At 48.6% G+C, this 23,650-nt stretch overlaps 2 protein-coding genes and 6 non-coding genes across 8 annotated transcripts; all 8 read left to right on the top strand.

Moving 5' to 3' along the window:
• The first annotated feature begins 677 nt into the window (after positions 1-677).
• LOC135818211 (integrin-linked kinase-associated serine/threonine phosphatase 2C-like) lies at positions 678-18,853 on the top strand. Its single transcript, XM_065331564.1, has 11 exons — positions 678-882; positions 3,161-3,280; positions 3,710-3,827; positions 4,316-4,422; positions 4,967-5,060; positions 5,691-5,778; positions 11,036-11,116; positions 11,454-11,497; positions 12,000-12,201; positions 17,305-17,335; positions 18,351-18,853. The coding sequence occupies exons 1-11, from the start codon at positions 828-830 to the stop codon at positions 18,482-18,484; spliced, it is 1,074 nt and encodes a 357-aa protein (XP_065187636.1). The 5' UTR covers positions 678-827; the 3' UTR covers positions 18,485-18,853.
• Positions 6,030-6,101, top strand: Trnaa-cgc (transfer RNA alanine (anticodon CGC)). The gene has a single exon. It is a non-coding gene; the product is annotated as a tRNA-Ala (tRNA).
• Positions 6,718-6,789, top strand: Trnaa-cgc (transfer RNA alanine (anticodon CGC)). Its single transcript has one exon. It is a non-coding gene; the product is annotated as a tRNA-Ala (tRNA).
• Trnaa-cgc (transfer RNA alanine (anticodon CGC)) lies at positions 8,112-8,183 on the top strand. The gene has a single exon. It is a non-coding gene; the product is annotated as a tRNA-Ala (tRNA).
• On the top strand, positions 8,825-8,896 carry Trnaa-cgc (transfer RNA alanine (anticodon CGC)). Its single transcript has one exon. It is a non-coding gene; the product is annotated as a tRNA-Ala (tRNA).
• Trnaa-cgc (transfer RNA alanine (anticodon CGC)) lies at positions 9,541-9,612 on the top strand. Its single transcript has one exon. It is a non-coding gene; the product is annotated as a tRNA-Ala (tRNA).
• Trnaa-cgc (transfer RNA alanine (anticodon CGC)) lies at positions 10,249-10,320 on the top strand. The gene has a single exon. It is a non-coding gene; the product is annotated as a tRNA-Ala (tRNA).
• Positions 18,854-19,683: 830 nt separating the features above from the next.
• LOC135818210 (protein artemis-like) lies at positions 19,684-21,887 on the top strand. Its single transcript, XM_065331563.1, has one exon. The coding sequence runs from the start codon at positions 19,821-19,823 to the stop codon at positions 21,222-21,224; it is 1,404 nt and encodes a 467-aa protein (XP_065187635.1). The 5' UTR covers positions 19,684-19,820; the 3' UTR covers positions 21,225-21,887.
• Positions 21,888-23,650: the final 1,763 nt, after the last annotated feature.

The raw sequence follows: 23,650 nt of genomic DNA, 5'->3' as shown, positions 1-23,650 counted from the left end.
GCTACAGCAACAATATCCTCTTCATGAATGTTCAAAACTATTTTCTTGGGTCAAAATTAGCTCTCCACTGTCTACAACACAGCATGATCGCATGTGCATGGACAGGATCCGACTGCGATGCAGCTCTCCTGGAAGGAAGCAAAGTTCTCCTGTCGCCAATGCCATCGCTTGTCAGTGTCACTCAAGAAAAAATAAATTTCAATTTCAGAAGCTACGAATTCAACGCATTCCAGTCTGCTTCCACCAAGACTACTACAGGGCATCTGATTTGACAAGGTATATCAGTAGGACTTGGAAAAGTCACAGTAACGTTTGCAAGATCACTAGCCATTACAACAAGTATCAGAACATCAAAACAAACCTCGTGTAGATCCACAATTTCACATTCAACCCATCGATCTACAATTTTAGGTTCCCTTTCCCGCCAGCTGGACATGCAATGCTCTCACCAGGCCGGGAGTCGTCAAATGCCGGTACTTGACGACTCCCTGGCTCTCACTTGTCAGCCAGCTCACACGTCTTGTCGTGCACGCGCAGACGTACGTCCAGCAGGACCAGCACACACGCGTGTCGAAATGTGTTTTTTGGCGGGTAGTCGGCAAAAAATTAAGTGAGGGTCCCTTTAGTCCTTCGCTTTTCAAATGAATGATTATGTTGGCATAGCACATTCCGAATCCGAGTTTTTATTCACACGGCTGATTTGCCCCGACAGTCATGGTTTACAACATAATTGACCTTGCTATTTTGGCCCACTACTACTAGCACTGGCTTTGAGGCAGTACTCATTGAAGTTGGGTTAAGCTGTAAGTAAGTAGTTAGTTTTAGCGATGGATCTCTTCGGTGATCTTCCACCACCTGCTGCCACCTCACCCAGCAAGCCAGGTGAGGACACCCTAAACACATCATCTCTTCTAGATCCTTTTCCCAGTATTTTACATTCACTACTAATGAAAAGCTCCCTCGGAGACATGCTAAAGCACTTGGGAGGAGGGCGAATTTCAGGCTCTTCAAATTCACCAGCAATGTTTGTGAAAAATTTCCACAAATAATTTAATTAATGCGTGACCCCATACACATAGACGGAATGACCAACAAGTGCAAGTGTGAAGACACCCAACAAGCGTGAAATGTAGTGCAATAATAGGCAACCAATAGACCTAACTGATGAGTTGTTGACCACCTACCTAACAGTCTTAGTGTGAATTTCATTTGCGTTGCTCACTGATCAAATAATTATGTAATCTTTCCTCACATGTCTTAAACCCTGCTCTATTTTTCTTTTTTCTTTTGATCTTTTCCTTTTTCCTTATAATTATTTGTGTGCCTGTAGTCGATCTCATGTAATAAGGCAACACTGCCTGTTTGTTCTTCGACGTTAAATAAACCAATCCAATCCAATTTGTTCTGTTTACGTAGGTTCGGTTTCTTTGTGTGGATATAAACAGCGAGAAGGCATGAAAGTATACCTGTGGAAACGTTCAAAAAATATTTTTGGTGAAGAGCCTGAAGTTTGTATTCGTCCCACGTGTTATTTTTTGTTATAAAGTAAAGTTCGTACGTTCACATTACAACTGGCTATTATAGTATACACTTGTGTTGAGAACAACCAGTGCAGGAAGTTTTGCTTGTGCCAGGCAACCACCATGCCACCACCAGGCCACCACCAGGCAACCACCATGCCACCACCAGGCAACCACCATGCCACCACCAGGCAACCACCATGCCACTACCATGCCACCACCAGGCCATCACCATGCCACCACCAGGCAACCACCAGGCCATCACCAGGCCACCACCATGCCACCACCCTGCCTAGGGTGCCTGGTGGCAGGACACAACTAGTTATATTTATTTTCATGATACAAACAACGAGAAAAGCAAAGCAAAGACAATCATTGTACAACTGACTCGAACAACAAGCACCATGCAAAATGTCTATTCAATATGCGCTTCGGCCACCGCAAGTACGGCGGACTGATCATTCGAATCCGCACTGGGGTGGCCATACCGATCGCGCGAGCCACGCAAGCACAAAAAGTGCATGATATAGATACCCGGTGGCAGATACAGTACAGCGACTGGTGCCACTACTTTTAATGCGGTGAAAATTAACGTGTCGGATCCGAAAAATAGCAGTCGTGGGGGGTTCGCAGTCCTTCATTGTGAGTACATGATTGTGCTGATTATTTAGGCCTCGTCCAATCTGATTGTATGCAATAGACAGCCCATGCACAACACTTTGGATGATAGTCACTTGTGATGTCGTCCGGTAACTTGTGATGTCGTCCGGTAACTTGTGATGTCGTCCGGTAACTTGTGATGTCGTCCGGTAACTTGTGATGTCGTCCGGTAACTTGTGATGTCGTCCGGTAACTTGTGATGTCGTCCGGTAACTTGTGATGTCGTCCGGTAACTTGTGATGTCGTCCGGTAACTTGTGATGTCGTCCGGTAACTTGTGATGTCGTCTGGTAACACAATGTACAGTAAAACCTGTCAAGGCGACCACCTGTCTCAAAGGCCACTGCAACCAGGACCAAGGGATGCTGTTCCAGTCAAACGACCCTGGACAGGGAGACCACCTGGCAACAGAGACCACATTTTGAGGGTCCCTTGAGCGGTCGCCTTAGACAGTTTCACTGTACGCTGTAGTCACTAGAATGCCTCTGCTAACGGCGCGCACCGGTATTTACCCTCGAGACGACTTGCACGAGTAGTTTGTTCTCTAGCGCGGAGTGCGATTACAGTGTCACTGTTGGCTGCGTCCCAGTCACCTGTGCCGTAACACACGGACTGTGTACGGGTAGTACTCTGCAGCACATGGATGGAGAGCGCCGAGCGATCTTATCTTCAGCAGGATGACCCAGGACCAAGGCATAGTTTGGTTGGCTCTTCCAGTAACTTGCGCTCAGTCAGCGTTAGTTACATGCAGGCTGCGCAGTGGAATTCTCGTTGAAGTGTGTGTGTGGTTTCTGCTGTCCACATTGCGGTAATTTACTGAGAGAGGGAGAGAGAGAGAGAGAGTGTGTGTGTGTGTGTGTGTGTGTGTGTGCGTGCGTGCGTGCGAGTGTGTGCGTGCATGCACACATATGTGTATCTGCTATCATGCCTTGGACACAAGACTGCCGTTTAATACAAATATTTTTGCTTGGTTCGCAACAGATGCTTTGTTTGGTGACCTACCGAGAGCGAGCAGCAGCTGTACTACGCCGCCTGGTGCATTGAGACCGTCTTCGGCCGATGGGGATGAAGAACCGCTGGCCAAAAGAAAACCGTCGGCAGGTAAATTTGGCTGGCAATGTCTTCTTGCTCTCTAGATTTAATTGCACATGTATATGCTGTGCTTGGTTTGAATTTGATTTCAAGAATCAACAAATTTTGTTCTGAAGTTTTGTTTTCTGTGCTCTCTTTGGCCTGGATACAGTAATCCCTCTGGGAATGTGATGGTTCTTTTGTACATGTACTTTGAAAGTGATTACTTACGCACACATTGTAGGCATTGTTAGGTCTCACGTCTATCCGTGTGTCTGTGTGTGTCTGTCTGTCTGTGCATCTGTGTGTGTGCGCGTGTCTGTCTGACTGACTCCGTGTGTGTGTGTGTCTGTTTGTCTGTCTATCTGTCTGTGTCTGTGTGCGTGCATGTCTGACGCCGTGTCTGTTTATCTGTCCTTTTCTGTCTGTATCTTTATCTGTGTGTACGTATGTGTGTAGGGTGTCCCGCGCTGCGAGGCTTCGTCGCTCATCGACGCGGTGAGCGAGACGAGATGCAGGATGCATTTCGTGTTGATGATTCGTTTCTGTCGTCGCTTGCCGCGGTACCGCATGACGTGTATGTGTAGTACTAAGCTAGTGAGCTGTACAGACAGTGCATTGCGTGTTTCCTTTGCACCAATCCCCAATCCCCCTCATGCACGTACATGTATCTGCCCTATCCCGAAAGAGGACCTGTGATCAGCGAGGTCTTGAATTCCCTCAACAATGCAGGGCACGTGTACCTTGTTGTTATGGACGTTCGCTATTGTCATCACCAACCAACCTAGTGACTCAATTCTCTTAAAGCAGTCAAGCTACATTTTTCTAGTGTAGTCTCATGGGTTTCACCTGTTTCATAAACTAGAGCTAAGGCCAAGCGTACTGGCTAGCCTCTTTGCTATGCTAGATGTAGAGTGTATGTGTAGCTGGTGCATCTACACCTCAACCTATGCGTACATCGCCTCATGTGTTATGGATATTGCGTGTGCATGCGCCCGTGCATGCGTGTGTGCGCACGTGTGTATGTGTTTGTGTGTGTGTGTGTGTCTATCTCCGTGTGTGCAGAGCCAGCATGTCTTACTACGGCGTGTTTGACGGTCATGCTGGTGCCAAGGCGGCGGTGTACTGCGCCGAGCACCTTCACACGCACGTAGCAAGCCTCTTTCCGAAAGGTAAGTACCTGCCTCATCAGTACCGATCACTTCTGTTTGAATTTGGTCTCTTTCACCCAGGTGTCCCCCCTTTCTACTGCTCTTTAGTGTTTCTGTGAATTTGGGCTATGTATGTTCTGGTTCACCGATCTTAGAACCATCTACCTGTGCTAGCTGCAGCTGCTGAATGAAACCGAACACTTCCCTGGTACTGATCTGCCTGTTGTGAAGCCGATGCAGACGCCATTGTTAAGGCAGCATGGCCGGGCATTGCGTATGAGTTGAGATTTCCTTCTGCGATGCCGTGTATGTGTTATGACCGTTGCTCAATGAAATCAGATCGCATGAGTCAAGTTTGCACCCTGCACCGGTTCATTATCCCAGTGTTTGCAGGCCTAGGGCTGCACAGCGTCCGACGTGGCATTCACTCACTTGATTGGATTTCATTGAGCAGCACTGTAGAATGTAGGACTTCTGGTGTTCAAGCCAGCTCAATGCTCAATATACATGTACACACTCACCATGCACTGCAATTCGTCTTTGTGTCGTGCTCCGTGCGATACAGGTGAGTCGGAGAACCCGGATGCAGCCATTCGCAAGAGCCTCGTGGAAGCGTTTCGCCAGACCGACAAAGCTTTTCTTCAAAAGGCTACTGCAGTGTGAGTGTGTGTGTAATCTGGAATGGTAGCTTGAAATGGTTACTGTACACGCAGAAATATTCGTCTGGAATTTAATTTCGTCTTTTTCGTCAAAGGAACTTTTGGACGAAATTAAATGCTGGACTAATGTCGATTTGTCCAGCTTTTCTATACACTCTTATGATCCATGGACGAAATTTTCAACCGGACGAACTCCCTTTCTTTGGAGTTGGACGGAATTATTGGCCGACGAAAAGTTCTGCCTCTACAGTACCTGCTGTTTGTGTTACTTTTGTAACAGTACTGGTACCTGTTCTGTTCTACTGTCTTATTGACTGTAGCTCACGAGTAGTCTGTTGGTGGTGACACTGCCTCTCAGGATTTCCTCCTGCACATTTATTTTCTCTTCTGTCTGTGCTTATGTCACATTTGGTTTGTGTGTGTGTGTTGTGTGTGTGTGTGTGTGTTTGTTCACGTTAAGTTGTTGTTGTTGTTGTTGTTTGAATTCTTTATTCTCACGATGGCATCATCGCCAATAACAGATACTTTTGTTGTTGTTGTTGTTGTCGTCGTCGTTGTCATCGTTTTCGTTTATTGTTTGTTGTTTGATGTTGTCGCTATTTGTTGTTGTCATTGTTGTTCATGGCTCAGGTCTCCAGCATGGAAGGACGGCTGCACAGCAGTCACCACTCTGCTGGTGAACGACACGCTGCACGTTGCCAACCTTGGCGACAGCAAGGTACGTGTAGTGCTAGGGCAGTGCTGTACGAATACTAATACATGTAGTGCTTGTCAGTGAAATCCAACTCTCTGGTACACTCTCTGCACATCAAGTCATCCAGCTCTTGATGATTGTACTACAGTGCTGCTCAAAGAAATATGACCGCATGATTCAAGTTTGCACCCTGAACCAGTTCACCATCCCAAGGTTCACAGATCTAGGACTATCATGTTCGTGTATGTCTCTCAGAACCCAAGGTGTTGTCTACTGGGGGTTTAGCTCAGTGGTAGAGCGCTCGCTTCGCATGTGAGAGGCCGCGGGTTCAAATCCCGCAACCTCCAGATTTTTTGGCCATTTTTTCCCAGGACTTTTTCGGGAGTGCTCGTGAGTCCCTTGGCTTCATTGTGTTTTGCTCTCACGCCCTGGGCCTATCTTCTTGATAATTTTGAAGAGAAAAGGCGTATGTGTAGTATGTGGCCAAGATTTCAGGGAGAGCTTGCTACGAACGAAGCGAGTTTCAAAAGCTCAGCTCTTCGTGCGCGCCCACTTTATATCCGAAGTGACCGGATGACAGTGTCTGGAAACACTCAAGCAGGATCCACACAAGCATTTTTCAATGTGTACGACAACCTGGCATTCACGTAGCTAGGTAAAACTTTTGCACATCTGCAAGCAACTCTTTGACCTAGCGTGCAGCCTTTGTTGCAAAGAAGGTCAAATTCGTACGTCGCGAAAGTTGAGCCAAGCTCAACTTCTGCGATCAGCCAGTTGAGACGGTTGTGTGGGTGCAATTTTGGGATTTCCCGGTTCCGCTGCTGTCGCATCGCAAAAATTCTTGTGTGAATCCTGCTTTTTAAGCATTGGTCCAAAACAAAGTGGCCTTTTTTTTTATAGAAACAGACCTCGGCTTCTATCTAGCATTGATGGTCTTTGGTTAGCTATGAATTGTTGTCTGTTGGGGGTTTAGCTCAGTGGTAGAGCGCTCGCTTCGCATGTGAGAGGCCGCGGGTTCAAATCCCACAACCTCCAGATTTTTTTGAGAGTACCGTATTGATTCTTTTCCTGTCAGGTAGAGCAGCACTTTAGCCGCAGGCCAACAACAGGCACACCTAAACTTGCATCCCTTTTTTCTCTTCAAAAGTTCTTTTTGCTTAACGGATCCACAATTCCTGTCCTTGGCTACTATCAGGGACCGTCCTTTCCTGCTGAACCCCACCTTTCATCTTTTGTTTTGGGCAACCTCTGGTTTCCTGGGTTCCATCAATAGAAGAGCACCACATGACTGTGTAATTCCCGTATGTGACAAGTGCTGTGCTGACAGAATTGCATCATGGAGTGTTCATGGAACACGCCTCCAAACAACCAGCCGTACCTTTCATCTTACATGTCGGGAAAGCACTATAATTTTTTTAGGTTACTTAGGAGTTATGGGGTATTCACACGACAGGAAAATCCACGTGCACCGGAAAGTTGCTATGGTATTTTACCTGTGAACGAGAAAAGTGCCTGAAAGTAGCTGAAAAGTGAGAGCGATCTGGGGGCCCACTTTCACGATAATCGTGGCGTGCACGAGTACATTTACACCAAAAAGCGCGAAACAAGACTTGATTTTTTACGCGGCTCTTTAGAGCATGATAATTATCGTATGTGTGTTTTGAAAATTTGAAATACCCATGGCTACTGGTCGGTGAAGCATTCAAAAATGCAAACGTGCCTGTCGTCGAGTGCAGCTGTGTGAATCCACACAGTCACTTTTCTCGTATATCACTCCCTGTAAAACGTGCAAGTGCCTGTCGTGTGAATACCCCATTAGGAGTCGCATACTGTAAAAGCCATATTATATATAACGAAGAGCTAATTCTAACGAAATAACGAGGAGAAATCTGACGTTAAAATAGAAATCGTTATACAGAAATCGATACATATACTGTCCTGCTGAGCGTTGAGAATGGGTGAGAATCGTTACCTTTGGTACATGTAAACTAGTCAATTTTGGGAAATCGTTATATATGCGCCTCGTTAGAATAATGGCTTTTACAGTACTCTAATTTCAGAAATTTTCGGTGCTAAATATTTTTGGTATGAGGGGGAAAGGCCAGGTTAGGCGAGCAGAAATTTTCGGTACAGAGAAGCAGTTCCCTATTGGATTATGTGTGTTAGTGTTTGTTCGGTGTATTGAAATTTTAGGTATGAAGCAGCTGCACCGAAAATGCCGAAAATTTGTGAAATTACAGTACTCTGCAGAAATGGGGGGGGGGGGTCTCTTGATACAGTTGGACTGTATTTTGAACTATTTTCATCAACCCGATCTAGATTAATAACCTTTGTTCAGCTGGCGATTGTTGTCTATTGGGGGTTTAGCTCAGTGGTAGAGCGCTCGCTTCGCATGTGAGAGGCCGCGGGTTCAAATCCCGCAACCTCCAGATTTTTTAGTAAAAAAATTCCCAATTCCCTTTTTTCACAGCGTAGTGTGTTGCTCTCCCAGCTAGCTTCCTACATGATTCTGTTTTGGGGAACTTTTGGCGGCAATGAAGTTCAATGATCCCTTGTCCACGTGCATCAGTGAGGCGAACAACAGGCTGCAGCTGGGAGCAAATCAGAACGCTGTCTTCCATTTGCTTGGGTTCTTGTTACTCGTACTCTGAATATGGCCAACCATCACACCAAAGGCATAAGTTTGCATGTCAACGCAGTACACCTTCTTATTGGAAATTGAAGGGGGGGGTTGTATGTTCAGCTTGAAAGGAAACAACATGGCTGACGTCGGTGCACTGTTCTGCTGCTACGTGCGAGGAAAGTGGCCATTGGGATTGGGTTACAGTCTGTAGGTTTTGGCTCGGTCCGAAAATGCATCTCTAAGAGATGCCAAGGCACTCCGGGCCTGATTGACAGCTGGCTGGGCAAAATTGTAGAGCGCTTGCAAACAAGTCTTGTGCAACGGGAAATCTATTCTCGCCTCCTTTGCGGAGTTGGTGTTCATAATGTGAACTCCTCCCCCCCCCCCCCCCACGCGTATGCAACCCATGAGTGATGGCCTCTTTTTGGCAGAGCATTGTCATCTGTTGGGGGTTTAGCTCAGTAGTAGAGCGCTCGCTTCGCATGTGAGAGGCCGCGGGTTCAAATCCCGCAACCTCCAGATTTTTTAGTAAAAAAATTCCCAGTTCCCTTTTTTCACAGCGTAGTGTGTTGCTCTCCCAGCTTCCTACATGATTCTGTTTTGGGGAACGTTTGGGCAGCAATGAAGTTCAATGATCCCTTGTCCACGTCCATCAGTGAGGCAAACAACAGGCTGCAGATGGAAGCAAATCAGAATGCTGTCTTCCATTTGCTTGGGTTCATGTTGCATGTACTCTGAATATGGCCAACCATCACACCAAAGGCATACGTTTGCATGTCAACGCAGTACACCTTCTTATTGGAAATTGAAGGGGGGGGGGGGGTTGTATGTTCAGCTTGAAAGGAAACAACATGGCTGACGTCGGTGCACTGTTCTGCTGCTACGTGCGAGGAAAGTGGCCATTGGGATTGGGTTACAGTCTGTAGGTTTTGGCTCGGTCCGAAAATGCATTTCTAGGAGATGCCTAGGCACTTTGGGCCTGATTGACACCTGGCTGGGCACAATGGTAGAGCGCTCGCAAACAAGTTTTGGGCAATGAGAAATCTATTCTCGCCTCCTTTGAAGTTTGAGGAGTCGGTAATCATATGTGACCCCCCCCCCCCCCCAAAGCATAGGCAACCCATGAGTGATGGTCTCTGTTTGGCAGAGCATTGTCATCTGTTGGGGGTTTAGCTCAGTGGTAGAGCGCTCGCTTCGCATGTGAGAGGCCGCGGGTTCAAATCCCGCAACCTCCAGATTTTTTAGTAAAAAAATTCCCAGTTCCCTTTTTTCACAGCGTAGTGTGTTGCTCTCCCAGCTTCCTACATGATTCTGTTTTGGGGAACGTTTGGGCAGCAATGAAGTTCAATGATCCCTTGTCCACGTGCATCAGTGAGGCAAACAACAGGCTGCAGATGGAAGCAAATCAGAAAGCTGTCTTCCATTTGCTTGGGTTCATGTTGCATGTACTCTGAATATGGCCAACCGTCACACCAAAGGCATAAGTTTGCACGTAAACGCAGTGCACCTTATTGGAAATTGAAGGTTGGGGGTGGTATGTTCAGCTTGAAAGGAAACAACATGGCTGACGTCGGTGCACTGTTCTGCTGCTACGTGCAAGGAAAATGGCCATTGGGATTGGGTTACAGTCGGTTGGTTTTGGCTTGGTCCGAAAATGCATTTCTAGGAGATGCCTAGGCACTCTGGGCCTGATTGACACCTGGCTGGGCACAATGGTAGAGCGCTCGCAAACAAGTTTTGGGCAATGAGAAATCTATTCTCGCCTCCTTTGTGTTTTGAGGAGTCGGTAATCATATGTGACCCCCCCCCCCCCCCCAGCATAGGCAACCCATGAGTGATGGCCTCTGTTTGGCAGAGCATTGTCATCTGTTGGGGGTTTAGCTCAGTGGTAGAGCGCTCGCTTCGCATGTGAGAGGCCGCGGGTTCAAATCCCGCAACCTCCAGATTTTTTAATGCTTTTTTTTCTAATTCTCCATTTTTACGGCTGTGTGCACTTGGCCACATTGTGGTCCCAGTCCCAGCTTCGTTGTGCTAGCGTGGCGGCTGGTTACGTAATGTTTTCTAGAGCACACAAGCCGGACTATTCAACTCGGTATCAATTTGGGAAAGCGGATTTGTCCTTTCCGTCATATTTTAGCTCTAGTATATAGGTTGAGTTTGGATTCTGTTGTAATACAAGTCATGGTGACATACCTTTGCGATTCTCTACATGCAGTACCAAGAGTAAGCTCCCAAGAGTGTGCAACTCAGCATATGGGGTCTCTGACGGCAAAATAACTCACATCACGTGTTCCAAGTACGATTCGTACTGCGTACAACGAAGGCCAGCTTGGGCGCAATCCGATTTTCTGCCATGATCGTGCTGGGGAGTTGCACAAGCTGAGTGGGTTTCTGTCAGGGAGTGCTATTTTTATTACTCCGTTGCTTGCTAAACCGGGCTAGAAATGTACCACGTGAACACTACACCACCTGATGTGAGTAATCGCCGTCAGCGGACCCCATAGAAAGGGTATCCACTCCAGAGATGCACACTCTCGGTAGCTTATGTACTCTTAGTAGTACCTGATACCTAGCATCCACTGCGTCCTGGGGTTGTGTGATCTCCGGACTCAATCTGTGCTTGCATGCGCATTTCCGTGCTTTTCTGCTCGTTTCCAGGCGTTGCTGTGCCGCGCGGACAGTAGCTGTCCCGGCGGAGTCAAGGTGCTGCCTCTCAGCAAAGACCACTCTCCGTCGCAGGTATGCTTCTGGTGATTCTGTGCCAGGTTTGGCTGACCAGCTCCTTCCTATGCTGACTTAGTTTCTGAAGCCAGTCTGCCAGGCTACACTATAGTACTTGTATGCACGAGTCCTGAAAGAATACAAATACTGTCCATCAGACTCCGATTGGCTGAGGGCTCTTGAGCAACTGTGGCAGGGAAGCAATCCTGGACCCAAGCTGGCTAAATTAACATTCAAGAGGGTTGGGATTCCGTATGTACAGTTTTATGATATAGAAGAAATTTTCGAGTTCTCGTTGCAGTGGATGAGACTACTCGGCATTGTTCTATGTTCATTTCTTGTTTCTGCACTCCAGTATGATGAACGGCAGCGTATTCAGAAAGCTGGCGGTGCGATCAGGTAAGACGGATGTGTCACACACTCATTGCACCTGCAACCAATCATCACACAAATTTGCCCTTACTTTCCTTTGTGTACGTTTTGTGTACTGCGCCGTGTCCACCACGGGGGCATTGGTTACTCTTGAGCTTATAAGGTACTAGTACACTTCCTCTGTGTTTGCCAGTACGTGTACTTCCCTTTGCTGTGTTCTCGTCAAACCATTCCTGCCAATCAGTACCGTACCGGGTATTTCCCCAAATATAAGTCTCACCCCTTTACACCTATCTTCAAGGGCAAAAAAGACTTGCAATCGAATGTGACATCCTACTTGTGTGAGTATATTGGAACAATATGGTTCAAGCCTGGAAGTGGGGTGCAACTTTAAACCGAGTGTGACTTATGATCAAGGAAATATGGTCCCTGTACGTGTTTCTGCGTTGACGTTTCTCAGAGTTGTGACTGTGCTGCTAACGGTGCTGAGGAATCTTAATCTTTTCTCGTATATGTGATCGTGCGACAGGGATGGGCGCATTCTCGGCGTGCTAGAAGTGTCGAGATCGATCGGCGACGGCCGCTTCAAGGGACTCGGTGTCAGCAACACCCCGGACGTGCGCCGCATGCAGCTCGTCGCCGACGACAGGTTTGTACTGATGGCGTGCGATGGTCTGTTCAAGGCGTTCGGCTGCAAGGAAGCTGTGGAACGTGCCAACGCTTTGCTGGACGTGAGTAGCACAGTATCAGCTTTCTAAGTTCGGTTTTTAACGAGCTCTGATCACATCAAGGAAGGTTATAAGCTGTGTTGCCACACCTGCCGACATGTCAGTAGCCTGCCGATTTTTGAGGCATGTCACGACCTGCCGACAATTGACCTTCTCCTGCCGACAACAGCCATGAAAGTGTTCAAGTTTGACCTTATGCATGGTTTAGGAGCCATGGTCCAGATTTTTGACTTTTATTGCGCATCACGAGTATTTCCATAGCTCTCTCCTGAGGCGCTAAGCGAAATCATCCGTCTCGGGGAAAAATCGGCAAACTCAGTCTGAGTGTCACGCAAAAACCGTGAAATGTTTTTTTCTTATCTGTGCCGCATGTGGTCGCTATATAGGGGGGGGGGGGGGGGGGGCGGGGGCTAAAGCCCCCGGATGATGCATTTTATTTTTTCATGCTACTGATATTTGGCTAGAATGATGTGGCAACACTGTTATAAGTGTATTAGGAGTATTTCTCCAGTAAAAAAGTTAATAACCATACACCCTCACAATACTCCAGCTGGACGGGAGTAGTAGCTTTCTAACTTTTCGTTATAAATCCGTTGATCCCCGAGCTGCAGAGCGTGCTCAATGTCATAGTAGACAGAGCTAAGAACATAGCAGGCTCGGCGGAGGACATGCAGTTTGGTCATAACTCCGAGTTCGTGCCTCAACTCAGTGGTCTGATGATTGCCTAGCGGCATGAAGGTCCTCCGCTGAGTCTGCTATGTAACTTCTCTTTATAATGAGTTCTGATCGTACAAAGGAAGGCTATAGGTGTAGTAGGAGTAGTAATTGTCGCGAACCATGGACATACCTTTTACATAAACCACTCGAAGCAGACCATATTTCCTTAGTGCCCAATTTTCTTGTGAATCAAGACTGAAGAATATTTACAAGGGGAGAGCGGTAATATAGGTGAGTCGGAGTGTATGCCTGTAGCAGTAGTGTGCCGTGAAAGTGTCTTGCGTACAGCGTCAGCAGAAATATACAAGCGATAAATATACAAACGCATCGAAATTAGCTCCCAAGGAGTAGCGAAGAATCAAAGAGAAGCAAGAAGAGCACCAAGTTGTGGAACTAAAACAGCTCCACGTGCATGTAGCTGAAAAGGTGACACATAAAGATACGCACGGTGCAACGAGTCCAACTGTGAGCATGAAAATGGATAGTGAAGGCCATCAAAGATGCCGATAGTCGTACACACAGTCCGTGTTGGATGTCGGTGCGTGTGCAAGCCAAGGTGCATGGGTTCAAACTGAATCAAAGGGTGCCCGGAACGGAAACATTAGAAATGCAACGAATATCAATTGCAAGGTGAGAAAAGGGTGCCCAGAATTGAACCTTAGAAATGCAACGAAATGCAAAGTGAAAAAGGGGTGTCACAAAGGGATGCGAGTGATTGAACGTACAAATCATGCACTGAACAAGGATACATGTATACGTAGCTGTGAATTCTTGGTTATATACATGCATTGTGCTCGTGACTACTACGAATAAATCCGATCGCATTCGCGACAGTAATAGCCATACATCATCACACTCCTCTCCAAGCGGTCTCTGCGCTACACCAATCACTGAAAAAGAATAAGGTCATCCAAATTTTCGGGCAACACCCATCACATTCGGATGACCTTATTCTTCTTCAGTGGTTGGTGTAGCCCAGAGACCGCTTGGAGAGTGTGTTGTGCAGATGTATGGAGTACTAGTAGTAATAGTAGAACTTGTGTTTTTACTAGGGGCATCCCAACAGGCGATGTCTTATAACAGGGAACATAAGATGAAGTTTAGTCTGATGAGCGAAAATGGCGGGAGATTATGCCTGACGACAGTACAAGGGAAGAGCATTCCACCGATCTGCCGCCACAAAGGAAACTGAGTGCAATCCATAAGCAATGCGTGCGGAAGGTAAAACTGTAAGGCTTTTGTATCCTAGCCATGAGTATAAGCATGTGTGTATGGGCCAGCTGCACGAACGAGAAACTAGTAATTGAATAAGAGCAAGAGTACATAACCCCAAGAGTGTGCAACTGGCTGCACACGCTCTATCCAGTGCTGCAACGGCAGAACTCCACATCACGTGACTTGGTTCAAAAGGTTACGCTGGCAAACAGTGCAAAGTGACCACAAGAGATTTGAACCCAAAGCAGGGCTGCATACAGCCCTGTATCTATCATACACAGGAAGCTAATAATTATGTGTACGGGTTGGTCACGTGATGGAAAGTTCTGCCGTCGCAGATCCTATATCTTTATAATCTCTTCCTGAATTGGATTGAAACTTTCAGGAGCTCAAACCAACTCGGGTAGGGTTGCAAAGAAAGTTGGAAAATGACGGTGGGACCAAGCCAGCTTACGGCGCTGCAGCTTTGCAGCCTTGCTGGATGCCACACGTTTTCTTGCCGTCTCCTTCCTTGCGTGTTCAGCGGCAATGGTGGCAGCATGACGGCTGGGAGAGGAGAGTCCAGCCTGAGACACCACAACATCCACATACCCTGGCCCCTCGTTCTTCTGGAGCACTGCAGCTGCGGTCCGGAAGTCATGTGATTCGCTCCCACCATAGCATCGCGACTTCGGAGCTTTGCTGGCGATAATGTTTTTCAATTACTCATTGCTCTGACTACTGCCAAGCGGAGAGAGGCGTTCAGCGTGTGCTGCAAGACCATCAAACACACCAATGAGGAGTTTCTTGATCTCCAGGCATATCAAATCCTTGCCATATGGGAGACTGGAGTGTTTGTAGGTGGCAGGATCCTTGATGTAGCCACACCACTTCTCTGAGCAAGTCGAATGGTCCCCGTAAGCATTCGGAATGATTGACAGTAACGTGTTGCAGAGGCCTCCTGAGTCGTCTTTGTTGTTGCGCAACGCGTACGAAAGCATCTGATGCGGCCCTTGACGCCCTCAAAGTTGTACAATTGCCAGTGTGCAACCAGTGTGCAACCAGTGTGCAACCAGTGTGCAACCAGTGTGCAACTTGTACAGTTTGTAATAACATCGCATCAACATCAACCGCATGGCAGAGCTGTGTGTGTGTGTGTGTGTGTGTGTGTGTGTGTGTGTGTGTGTGTGTGTGTTAGTGTGTGTGTGTGTGTGTGTGTGTGTGTGTGTGTGTGTGTGTGTGTGTGTGTGTGTGGGTGTGGGTGTGGGTGTGGGTGTGGGTGTGGGTGTGGGTGCATGGTACATGCGTAAAGTTTAACATTACAAATCGTCAAACAGCTCTCTTGCCGTTTCATCTTCGTCCTCTTCAGCAGCTCCAGTCGATGAGTTCCACTTTTCCGCAAATCCATCCGCTAGCTTGGACAGCTCTACGTCAGAAATGATGAATGACTCACCATCACCCTCCTTCCATTCTCTTAGGGTTGCCCCCATCTTCTCGACCTTCTCGACCGGGCACGCGCCCAGAGTGCACTTGTACTTTTTCGAGTCCCGCCACCATGACGCTGCCGATACGAATACGACGTAGCGTTGGGGCTTATTCAGTTTGAAGTCCTCCATTGTTAGAGTTGTCGTTGCTTTCACGTAGATATCCACACCGACCTTCTTCCCTCCTTCAGCTGGTGTCGACAGCTTTGTCGGGAAGAAGTTAGTCGAGAGTTTGTGCACTCTCTCTGAAATAACCGCCTGGCGGACTGAGGGTGAAACCCGTAGCGCTGATTTCACTACTTCAAAGTATGTCCTTCAATTCTACGGGTAGCTCTATCGTGACTTGGGAATATTTTCCCTTGCGGGCTATGCCCTCGCATACAAATGCGGAGGCAGTAGCCTCTGGATAAAAAAACGTCGCACCAGGTGCGAGGTCTGGGTAGGTTCTCCCCCTACCCTTGTGCCTCGTTTGAAGCCCCTTATACCAAAGTGTAAAAACCACGCCAAACAAAGACAAGTGTAACATTCATTTCAGTTCAGCACAAGTAAAGAAGACGGAGATCGTTTCGAAGCAGTTTATTTCACACACAGAGCAGCAGGGCTTCAATATTTTGTGCGGCCACCGTCTGCTTCAATTAGGGCGTCAACACGACGTGGCATTAACTCCACGTATGGGGAAACCGTGTCAGGAGCCAACGAGTCCCACTCCAGGTGCAGTGCCTGCACCAGTTGGTCAGCATTCTCGCAGCGATGTGGAATTATTCTCTTCTTGAGAAGAGCCCACACATTCTCGATTGGATTCATGTCCGGCAAGCAGGGAGGTTGAAACAGGATGTTGGGTACTCCGCTATCGAGAAGATCCTGCTGTGCTTGAGCTGACGTGTGGGAGGTAGCATTGTCGAGCTGCAAGGACCAGTCCTTTGCGAAGAATCCGATGCCACTCGGTACAATGTCGGCTGCCATTCCTTGGGCGAACGTTGCTGCATTCCATGTCGGAGCAAAGGACAAATGCCCAACGGTTCCGAAAAGTGAAATGGCCCCGAGAACGTGCACCTTTGCTGGATAGTGTGGCACCTCGATGATTGGCTTGTCGTCCCGCGGGTACCAGGACATAACACGTCCGTCAGGACCCAAGGCAAAGCATGCTTGGACGGTGTGGTTCGACATCTTTTTAGGTCTGCTCACGATTGCACCTTTTCCCCATTTCTTTCTTTGATGAAGTACTGCGTGTTGAGAAGGATGTCTTCTTGCCGCACTACGCGGTACCTCTGCAGCATCTGCTGATCTGATGGATGTGCAACCGACCTTTCTTTTCGGTGCAAGCGGATGCGTTGTTGGAGAAGGTGCGTCAACTGAGGAGTCATCCACAGTTGCGGCTATGGCTTGCTGAAGGCGGGTAAAGAAATGCGGCGTGTAGGTGTAGGTGCATGCTTAGTGACTCTCTTCACTGCCTCCACAAGACACATTTAGTTCCCAAAGAGGCAAAGACCTTCCATGCCTCCTTTTCAGCAGGGCAATTACAGGCAAATGATAGCATTCTCGGTGTTTATTGTTTTTGATGGGGAGTCTGATCTACTCACCTCCCTTCTTCTAGTGCCCCAGAAGCTTTGTGAGGATGCTTGTGATCCATGGGGTAGTGTTTTCTCAGTAGAAATAGAGATGGAGAGAGAGAGACTTGTTTTCTTTTCTTGGCTATTCTCGTTGCACACAGGATGAATCTCTGGATCTCAAGCCTCCTGCCGGTGAGTGCTAACTATGTTAGCCCGGTGCACTGCTGATTTGTGTTTGCGTAGAACGAGACTTTTTTGTAGTGATGTAAGGAATATTCGAATTATTCGAATATTCTAGAATACCAACACCAGAAAGAATATTCGAATGCAGGCAGCATTATTCGGTATTCGAAAATTCGAAATATTGGCACTTTTTGGTTGTGTTATTTAGCTCCAACCTTGATCTCCTGAACAGTATTGAGGATGACAGTATCGAAATTATTTTCCGAGAACTGTGAAGCTTGTTCTTGGGTAAAATCTGCTCTGTAACCAGTGGGAATGTGATCTGTATGCAACATGAATGTTGGGTCTGATGGAGTGAAGTGATCGACGCACATCACACGAATATAGAATATCCGTTTGTTCGTCAAAGAATATTCGTTCGAAGAAAACACCATTCGTTACATCACTAGAACTTTTTTGTTACTGTAAATCAACACATGTTCGCCATTCTCAACATAAAACTTTTCACCGTCTTCAAACTGTGGTTGCTCGCCATTCTCTAACGAGAAATCGGTGGTATTCGTTCTCGCATGCAGCTGTGGCCTGAGCTTGCAATACTCAGATGTGGTGACGTACATTCGCTGATGATTTACTTTGATCAGGTTGCATCAAGTGGCGAGATCGGCCAATGTGGTGTCCATTGTTGTATGGTGACTCGGAGTCAGCAGCTGTCCTCTGAGTGACGTGTAAAAAAACGTGTAATTTGGTGGCTTCCTCTGATGGGTTTGCATGATGAAAATTCAGGTCGCCGGTTGCTCAGTTTGCCGGCTGATCATCAGTAATGAGTCAAACATCAATGCCGTGTTTCTCATTCAAATCTAAATTATCTTATGGCTATGTTGTTGTTGTTGTTGTTGTTGTTGTTGTTGTTGTTGTTGTTGTTGTCGTCGTCGTCGTCGCCGCCGCCGCTGTTGTTTTTGTTGTTGGTGGTGGTGGTGGTGATGGTGGTGGCGGTGCTGCTGTTGTTGTTATTGCGTGTGCACAGCCGGTGAAAAGCCCGACCCAATGCGGGCACGCTGCGAAGCTGTGTGTGATCGGCTGTGCGTGGAGGCAGTCAAGCGAGGCTGCAGTGACAACGTTACCGTCATGCTGATCAGAATCGAGCACCAGTCGGCGTAGCACTGCCAAACAAAGCATAACCCTGCAGTAGTTGAACTGTTCTTCTTCGTTATGTTCGTCACCCAATGCAGCCGCTGCGTTTAGTTGAAGCACGCACGTACTTCGAGTACCCCAGAGCCCTGCCTGCTGAATGTAATCTGGTAACTTCAAGGTCACTACTGGCTGTGTTCACCGTATGATTCCCGTTGAAGTTACTTGCAGTAGGTAGCGGCTAGTTAGCCACACCATGATACTGCTCTCTGCTCGTGCTGTGTACGTGCAGAATTTGCAGATACATGCACATGCCTTGTGCTTTTTGCTTCCTCTTTTTTGTCACTGCATTTTTTGATATTTTTAAATCCGGAATAAAAGCTTCACTGTTTTCTCTTCTTTTTTTTAGCTTCATTAAATCATGTCAATCACACTGTGATGTGTTGGCTTGATTGTGCTGGTGATGCAGCTCACCATGATAAGAGTAATGTCGTGATGACTGTTTTTTAACGTATTGTACCGGCGTATGGAACTATAGACTCTTGCTCTATTCAACCAGGAGTTCTTTTCTCTTCAAACTTGACCTCTGATCTTTGCCCTCTTTTTTAAAAAATTGTTCTGCTTCAGTGTTTGGTGTGGCCATGCCTAGCTCAGCATGCTTGTCGTTGTTGTTGTCGTCGTCATTGCTTTATTGAAGATTAATTTTAAGTCACATGTAAGACTGCACCTCACTGCATCACTTTGTATGGAGTACGAGTGGCATTGTACCAGCATGTACTTCCTCCCTATCATGCGGGTTTTGAAGTGGAGAAGTGTTGGCTCTGTGTGCGTGTGTGTTGTGGGCCTGTACCCATTTGGTGTGGCTCCAACAAGGAACTGAGTCTGAGGACTCTAAAAACAGCAGTTACCAGGGGTTACTGTTATTAGTATTTTACTTCAGTGATAGACGTCCACTCCACGGCCACACACTGCACAGTCAGGGCCTAGGGGAGGGGGTAGGTCGATACGCGTACTGCGCGTAGTGCATGCCATTCGCAGAGGCGCGCGCCCGATCTGCTTGAGTGATAGCATGCATGCATGCCCTTATTTTGTTGGCGAAGCGAGCAAACTGTTTTTCGTAAAATTTTGCCGGGAACATTATGAGTTTTCAAATGGCCAACAACACTTCAACAAGTCAGGACAAGTCAAAATTTGATCTGCTTGCGGAGCTTCTTTCAATGGACATGGACAATGATCATGATGATGGAGGTTGATATAAACCAGTAGGTCGGCTAGTAGACTACGTGTCATAGCAGAATGTCCTGTGCATCGACCATGGATTGCGTTTGAAGCTGAACGTCCTCCTGGACGGGGAGCTTGTAAAAAAATGAGTTCCTTCGATGGTGTGGTTCGCGAGTATGGCGGTGTTATCATCGACCAGTTTTGTTCGACGAACTGCAGGCGAGGCAGAGCGTTTTTCCTCAGCCATTGCCACAAAGATCACATGACCAACTTGTCGTCGACGGAGCTGAGCAGCACACTGCGTTCTGGCGGTGGTGCTCAGGGCCTGTATTGCTCCAGGACCACGCGGGACCTGCTGCAGGCCGATCCTGACTTTGAACATCTGCGTGGCTACCTGGTCGGCCTGCCCGTGGACGAGCCCATTCCAATGAACTATATCTACACTGATGGCAGCGATGAGAATGGCAAGCCGGGCGAGATTGAGTTCACAGTCACCCTGATCCCTGCCGGCCATTGCCCTGGCTCAACAATGTTCTTGTTTGAGGGCACGCATGGCAATGTGCTGTACACAGGTGATTTTCGACTGGCTGTGGGCGATTCAGCACGGCTGTCTGCACTGCAGACCTGCTCCGGCTCTGCCAAGGACTTTGCCGCGGTGTACCTAGACACTACGTTCTGTCACCCGGCTGTACCTCGGCTACCGTGCCGCTCGCTGACCAGGGCCGTGGTGCTGTCGGCAGTGGAGCGATGGCTTGCGCAGGGCGAGAGTCATTACGTGGTGGTGCGCGCTCCGACGTTTGGCTACGAGCACGTATGGGTGGCGCTGCACGAGCGTTTTGGCATGCCGATACACGTCAGCGACCGTGTGCTGGGCTACTACACCAAGTCCCTGTCGGAAGTAGCGCAGTGCCTGACCAGCGATGCCAGTGTGACTCGTTTGCACTCGTGCCGATGGGACTCAAGCATCACGACATCGTACCGCTCTCACCTTCCCTGCGGCCATGTACCGAGCTGCGGTGCTGGCAAACCGAGCATCATGCACGTCAAGATGTCCGTCATGAGCTTTGTGCGCGGTAACTGCATTCCCGAGTCCGGCGTTGTAGAGCACGCGCACGGCATTCACGCTGTGCACTCCATGCACGCGTCCTATGACGAAGCGAGAGACCTTGTGACGTTTCTCTCGCCAAGGCGAGTGCAAGCGTGCGTACACCCCGCCGGCCCTAAATCCTCTCACGGCAGCACAATGCGCGATGCGGAGAATTTCTTCAAGGACCTGCTGCACGACAACGGGGAGAGAAGCCCGGTTAAGGATGCCGAAGAACTCGTAATCTCGACAGCTTGTTTGAAACGCCAAGCGTCCTGGCCCAGCAGTAAGCCCCTCGCCGCAACGGACAACTGCCCACGACCCATTGATCCAGGCCCGGAAGGCAGTACCACGCAGAGCACGACAGCAGAAGCGGTGTCAGTGCTGAGTCGCCTGAGCGAGGGCGGTGACGATGACGATGAGCGGGCTCTTCCGCTGCCGCCGAAACGTCGTCGCCGGGGTTAGGGGGCTCAGTGCTGGTTCCTGGAAGCTATGGTGAGCCACGCATGCACTGTTAGGGGTTCAGTGCTGCTTCCAGTAGCCTATGGCGAGCCATGCATGCACTGTTAGGGGTTCAGTGCTGCTTCCAGTAGCCTATGGCGAGCCATGCATGCACTGTTCTACTGTATACTGTGTGTACTATCCACTATCCAGGCATATGTACTTACATTGCTAAATTGCTTTCTGCCACATGTCCTGTTACACGGACGCATTGATGACAATCGAAGCCGGTACAGTATTAACCTTCATAGGATTCCGATTATATATCAACATTTAGAGACACGATCAACTTGAGCTGACACGTATTTATGACGTCGAAATGATGACCGTTTTAGAATAGTATTTTCTTGGAACTAGTAGCAGATGTACCGATACAAGTACGTACAATATGTCACATGGCAGTTGATATTTCTGCTGGATTTTCACGTACGTGTGCGTGTGTGTGTGTGTGTGGGTGTTTCACATGGTTTGTACAATATTTGATAAATAGGGAGTCGAACTAGATTTTTAAACATAGGTGCTGCTTTATAGGATATGCATTCATACTAGCGAGCATTGAAGTTGGTATCGGAGAACACGTTCATATCTCTAGCAATTTTTATAATTTGAATAAAGTAAGTACAGTTATGTGTTGTGCATTGTTTTATCCATCGTTCCCTTCTCTTTTCAGCATTGACTTGAGTTGAAAAGAGATACCAGTTGGATGTTGATCATTGACGGATCCGGATGGCTGGAGCTCTGTAGGCTGTTGGCGATCATGGTTGATGTCGTTTGCTCGCCTATGTCATGAGCTGAGTTTAGTGTTGTGCTGGGCAGCATCTGCGTCATTCTTTGCCTGTGCGTGGCTCACAGAGTCACTTACCCAGTGCTGCTGTGGTGAACTCTTGTCCTTTCATCTGTAGATGCTTTTCCTGTTTTGTTCCTCTACTGCTTTCCTCCAACTACAGGACACAAGTTACTCAACCGAGGGACGGATTAACTCAACCGAGGGACGGATTCCAGGCAGGAGGTTGCTGAGTGTTGGCACTGCTCGTACTCGACTGCACCGCACTGCTTCCGGCGGTGGTGGCAGTGACGGCGGTACTATCCTGACTCACCGGACATGACACCACCGCGGCTAGCAAGTCTTCCATGCCTCCGCCGTTACCCACGACGAGCGGAGGAGGTACGTGCGAGTCGCTGCTCGCTGCGGCGACTCCAATGCTTGCGGCAGCGTTGTGCACCGCAGGTGCTGCTGCTGCTGCTGGTGTTGCTCCGCCAACTCCGGTTGGGTGTGCTGCTGTGAATTCCGGCAAGCCAAAGCCGGCTGCAGTTAATCCCGGTACTGATAGCATGCCATGCTGGCCCAGGTAGTACCCGTTACCTAGGCTACTGCTGACGCCATTGGAGTGATTTCCGCTGACGACCGGAACGTCACCCATTCCACTGCATGCAGCCGCAGCAGCAGCAGCAGCGGCTGCAGCAGGCACCGAAGGCAGACCAGCTGGCAGCAGGCCGGTAGTATCGTACATCGGCGGAGTGTAGATGTTGGGTACTGGCACGGGTGCCGGTAGCTGCAGCGCTCCTCTCGCATGCGTCAGCTCCGGTGAGCTGCTGGAGCTGCTGGACACCGAGTACAATAGGCCCCGGCTGGGCAGGACGGACGTTACTGACGCCACGCCGTTGCCTCGCAGTGCCAGCACACTACGTGTCTGCATCGGCTGTGCTATCCCCATCATTGGCAGCTGGTGTCTGCCGTTGAAGCTAGCGTAGATGCCGTTGCTCGTCGGCACGTCCAGCAGCGCGCTCTGGCTGTGAAACGGAACTGTCAAGGTGGTTTCAGCAGCAGCGCTAGCTGCGGCGTCAGCCATGCCATTGTTATGTGCCATACCCGGCAGCATGGGCGCTCCAGTTATGCCAGCTGCTGCTGCTGCTGCTGCCAAGGGTGTAGCCATGCATGGATTGGCCCCACTGGGGACGTTGAGCAGTGCAGGCATCTCTCCCAGTACGTGCGCTGTGGCGTGCGGCGGCATTGCATAGTTAATATTGGTAGCCGTGGAGAACGTTGGGACGTCGCCTTGCATTCCCAAGGACAAGCCGGCCATCTCGAAATCCTGTCTTCGTGCCTCGGCAACGTATCGGCTACGGTCCACGGTCTGCTTGACGCGTTTCATTCTCTTTCGCCGCTTGAAGTTTCCGTTCTCAAACATCTTCTCACAGCTGGGATCGACCATCCAGTAGCGCTGGCGTGGATCGCTCACTGAATCCTGGAAGAAGCAGTTGTTCAGCGACAGGTTGTGCCGTATGCTGTTTTGCCACTTCCCTTTGTTCTTCGCCTGGCCGTAGTAGGGGAATCTCTCTCCGACGTACGCGTAGATCTCCTTCAGTGACAGTCGCTTCTGCGGACTCTG

The sequence above is a fragment of the Sycon ciliatum genome, chromosome 5, assembly GCF_964019385.1.
Source record: "Sycon ciliatum chromosome 5, ocSycCili1.1, whole genome shotgun sequence".
NCBI classification, from domain to species: Eukaryota; Metazoa; Porifera; class Calcarea; order Leucosolenida; family Sycettidae; genus Sycon; species Sycon ciliatum.
Note: the sequence above shows the minus strand (reverse complement) of the source record. Positions and strands in the feature narration are given on the sequence as shown.

Excerpts from the sequence above, each read along its gene's own strand:
- LOC135818211 (XM_065331564.1), top strand. The coding sequence starts at position 828 with ATGGATCTCTTCGGTGATCTTCCACCACCTGCTGCCACCTCACCCAGC. Across the intron at positions 883-3,160 it reads CACCTCACCCAGCAAGCCAG|ATGCTTTGTTTGGTGACCTA; the intron begins GTGAGGACACCC and ends GGTTCGCAACAG. Across the intron at positions 11,498-11,999 it reads AAAGCTGGCGGTGCGATCAG|GGATGGGCGCATTCTCGGCG; the intron begins GTAAGACGGATG and ends ATCGTGCGACAG.
- LOC135818210 (XM_065331563.1), top strand. The coding sequence starts at position 19,821 with ATGAGTTCCTTCGATGGTGTGGTTCGCGAGTATGGCGGTGTTATCATC.